At 37.2% G+C, this 3,476-nt stretch overlaps 1 protein-coding gene across 1 annotated transcript in view; it reads right to left on the bottom strand.

Moving 5' to 3' along the window:
- The window catches only part of LOC107572006 (A disintegrin and metalloproteinase with thrombospondin motifs 6), an 89,970-nt gene extending 86,965 nt beyond the window's left edge, over positions 1-3,005 (bottom strand). The window contains exons 1-4 of the mRNA XM_016258412.1: positions 2,946-3,005; positions 1,381-1,549; positions 941-1,158; positions 732-815 (exon numbers count right to left, since the gene is read on the bottom strand). Coding sequence (XP_016113898.1) covers positions 732-815; positions 941-1,158; positions 1,381-1,549; positions 2,946-3,005 — 531 coding nt within the window. The remainder of the gene's footprint in view (positions 1-731; positions 816-940; positions 1,159-1,380; positions 1,550-2,945) is intronic.
- Between the last annotated feature and the right edge of the window lie 471 nt (positions 3,006-3,476).

Genomic DNA, 3,476 nt, shown 5'->3' with positions numbered 1-3,476 from the left:
GAAAAAAAAAAAAAAAAAAAAAAAGACAAACGCCCTGGCTCTCTCATTAAAGACATTAACAAAACCTTTTACAAAGTTTCCCTCAGGGACAATGTCTAGGCATATCTGTTCAAATAACTTTTATCTTTAAATGTGGTCAGACGATTCATGATTCCATCTGTCTTTTTCAGGGCAATAAAACAGCAGACTACTGTTAGGTGTGTTTCAAAGCTTCTAAAAATACTCTGAGCTCACACTCATTTGATGCTAATGCAGACGAAAGACAAGAACGATGAATAGTGTGCATGTGCGTGAGACTAGGGAAAAATATCACACTAGTCTAGCCTCAAGAAATACTACTGAAATACAATGACCTTTAGCAAAACCAAAATGCAGCTGTACACTATAAACTGATTATTCTTGCAGAACAATTACACCATTAAAGGGATAGTTCAACCAAAAATGAAAACACTTCATTGTTTACTCATCCTCGTGTCATTCCAAACCTGTATGACCTTCTTTTTTCTGTGGAACGCAAATTTGAAAAGTCTCATTGTTTTTAATCCATACAATGAAAGCCAATGGGGTCCAAAAGAACATAAACGGTCTGCAATATCTTCTTTTGTGTTTCAAAGAAGAAAGTAAGTCATACAGTTTTGGAATGACGCGAGGTTGAGTAAACAATGATAGAATTGCCATTTTTGGGTGAACTATCGGCTTCTACATCACTTAAAGGTGATTAAAACACTCACCTGATCTTCTGTTAGAACAATCAGTCGGGTTACAATAATGTTCACAACGTTTCCAAGACTGGCATCATGATAAAGTTTGGCAACCTGACCTCCAGAAAAGAAGAAAAGACACAAAGTCAGCCAAGTGCTGTTCGAGTTCTTCTTATGTACGCTTGAATGAAATGCGTATTGGAGACAAACATGCATGAGAAAAGCAGGACCAAACTTACAATATTCATTACGGACAGGATGTAGTGCTCGATGTCTTTGCGACCGTGGTAACCCACCATCATTTTGTCCGCCACCACTAGGGTCTCCACAAATCGTTCAGAGCTGACAGAGCGCCGCTGACGGTGGCCACCCATCGAGCTATCACCGTCCGTGGCCAGGTAAGGTGGGTTTGCTTCAGGATTGGTATCGTAGCTGGGTGTCCGGTTTATTGTGAGGTCTGGAGATAACAAAAATGGTTCACGTTATCATCAAAAAGTGATTCATTAGCAGTTCAATTGATAGTAAAGTGAGGTTTAGCAGAACTTTAGAGTAGATCTTCACTCAACTTTCATGCCGAGGCCGTTTGCAGAGACTTCCAGCTAAACCTGAACTACTCATTTCCTAAACTGCTATCTATAGCTGTTTATGCCACAATGTGGCCAAATGGAGGTTTACCAACCTGAAACACCACAGCTGAACTCCTCGCTTGGCTCTTGCAGAGAAGGAATGGAAGTCTTTTTATAAATAACATGTGGTTGTCCTTCGTGGTTGACATCACTGAAATTTCTGGATACATTTTTTAATGGCTCTATTAAATATTGCTCGTCCTCTGTGGTTATGACACCATGCTTGATAAGAAAAGAGAAAATGATGGGTTACACAAAAAGCACACAGGAAAAACAAGAAAATATGTTCATTGTCAATGTATGAACTATTCCATCTGCAATGTCAAGGACAAGGTTGTAAATTCATGCATTTTAATGGCCGTATCACATGCTTATCATCTCTACAAATATATTCATGCTGTTGAAATACAAACCAGAACGCAGATAACTATTACTCATATTATTTCAAGTAATTCATATCATTCAGCATTGCAAGCAAATGCCAAAACATGCCACAATACAAATCAATTAGATAAATCGCTCAAAAACCACCAATTACATAAAGAACAACACCGTAATTACTGGGACAGGAACCAAAGCACACAGACCTTGAACACCCCCAATTTAACATAAATTCAAAAAGAGCCTCAGAAATGTGTTTATAGAAAAAGAAGATGAAAAAAAAGCTCTGGCATGCTCTCCAAGTCTGTAAAACTCCACAATGAGACCAATTAAATCTTTACAAAGAAACAGCAAACACTGCACACGCAAAACGAAGGCGCAGTTGATATAAGCCGTATGCTGTGTGATGCACGGCGAAAACTGCTGAGGCATTCAAAGGATTGTTTTTCCATTTTTGGTTTCAATAAAAATGACTGAGGCAACGCAGAGATCTCAATTTATGAAGTATGGTGGGCCAGTACTTTTGGCTGCAACAATCATAATATCACATTTTAGCATCATTATAACTGTCTCGTTCTTCATTCTGACTAAAGGGGGAGTATGGGAAAAAGTTTAATATTACAGACGTGATAAAGCAGAGCTGTTTGAAATTTCTTGTGGACTACAACCGTTTGTGTCAGATATCTGGTTGATTTAATGGCAGAGGTGGAACATTAAGTTTGTAAAAGCATTGCTTTTCCTTTCATTTGAGCCCAGCCATTGGGACAAATCAAATGTATTTGATATCAGATGTGATACATGACATCAGACTAATCCAAGTAAACAAGCTAGTTAGGATCATACTGGGCTTTCTTTTGTGGCCTAAAACATGTGAAATGGTAAAATCGATGCCTGATCTGAGGTCTTAAAGCAATCTCAAGTAAGCTTTTTTCACAGCATTTGTGGCAGAAAAGAATTCACGCTTCATGTCCCTTAGTTTGTAAAAACTCAACATCATATTCACATGTGTTAACATAAGATTCGTGCAGACGTTTTCGACCTTACAAGGAAAAGACCACCACAATAAAATGAAAAGGATTCTTTTAGAATTTTTTTGAAAAGGATTCTTTTAGTAAATTTAAAACATTTATAAGTAAATTTCAAAATTCCATAGTAAGTCCATTACTGTAAACACAATTTTTGCTGGTTTTTACTGGTTAGCCTGTTAGCATTAGCAGATAGTCTGGTAGATGTGTACTTCACCATTCTTAGGCAAAGAGCCTCCCTCTCCATTGACAACTTCAATGTAGCTGTACATTGACAAAATATAGTTTTCATTATATTATACACCTATAAAGCCAAAATGCAGTAACTACACCAACAGTGAAATGTAGAAAATGGCTTTTTAAAAATGTTGATTTTTCACAAACTGAGTGTCCTTCAAAGGACAGGTCAGGGTCTAAGAGACCTGATTTTGGTCATTACTCAATTGTGACAAAATGTGTTATTGCAATATGATCGATGTCTAACCAGTGCCCATTTTTGATATCTCTTAAGAGCATAAAAGAGACTTTTATTTTTTTAATGTCTGGCTCAGAATAGTGATGTTGTTATGACGTTATTCTCTCACAGCTCCAGAGCAGTGTTAATTTTGCCAGCTGTTACGCTGTGTCTAAAATTGCATACTATATAGTCACTACATTTGGTTTGAAACTTACTTTGTGACCATTAAAAACAGCGTGTAATATATAGTATAAATTAGGGCTGTGCGATATTGAAGAAAAATGCG

This window comes from Sinocyclocheilus grahami, unplaced genomic scaffold (genome assembly GCF_001515645.1).
Source record: "Sinocyclocheilus grahami isolate Dianchi unplaced genomic scaffold, SAMN03320097.WGS_v1.1 scaffold1680.1, whole genome shotgun sequence".
Classification (NCBI taxonomy): Eukaryota; Metazoa; Chordata; class Actinopteri; order Cypriniformes; family Cyprinidae; genus Sinocyclocheilus; species Sinocyclocheilus grahami.
This window is presented reverse-complemented; position numbering and strand designations above follow the sequence as displayed.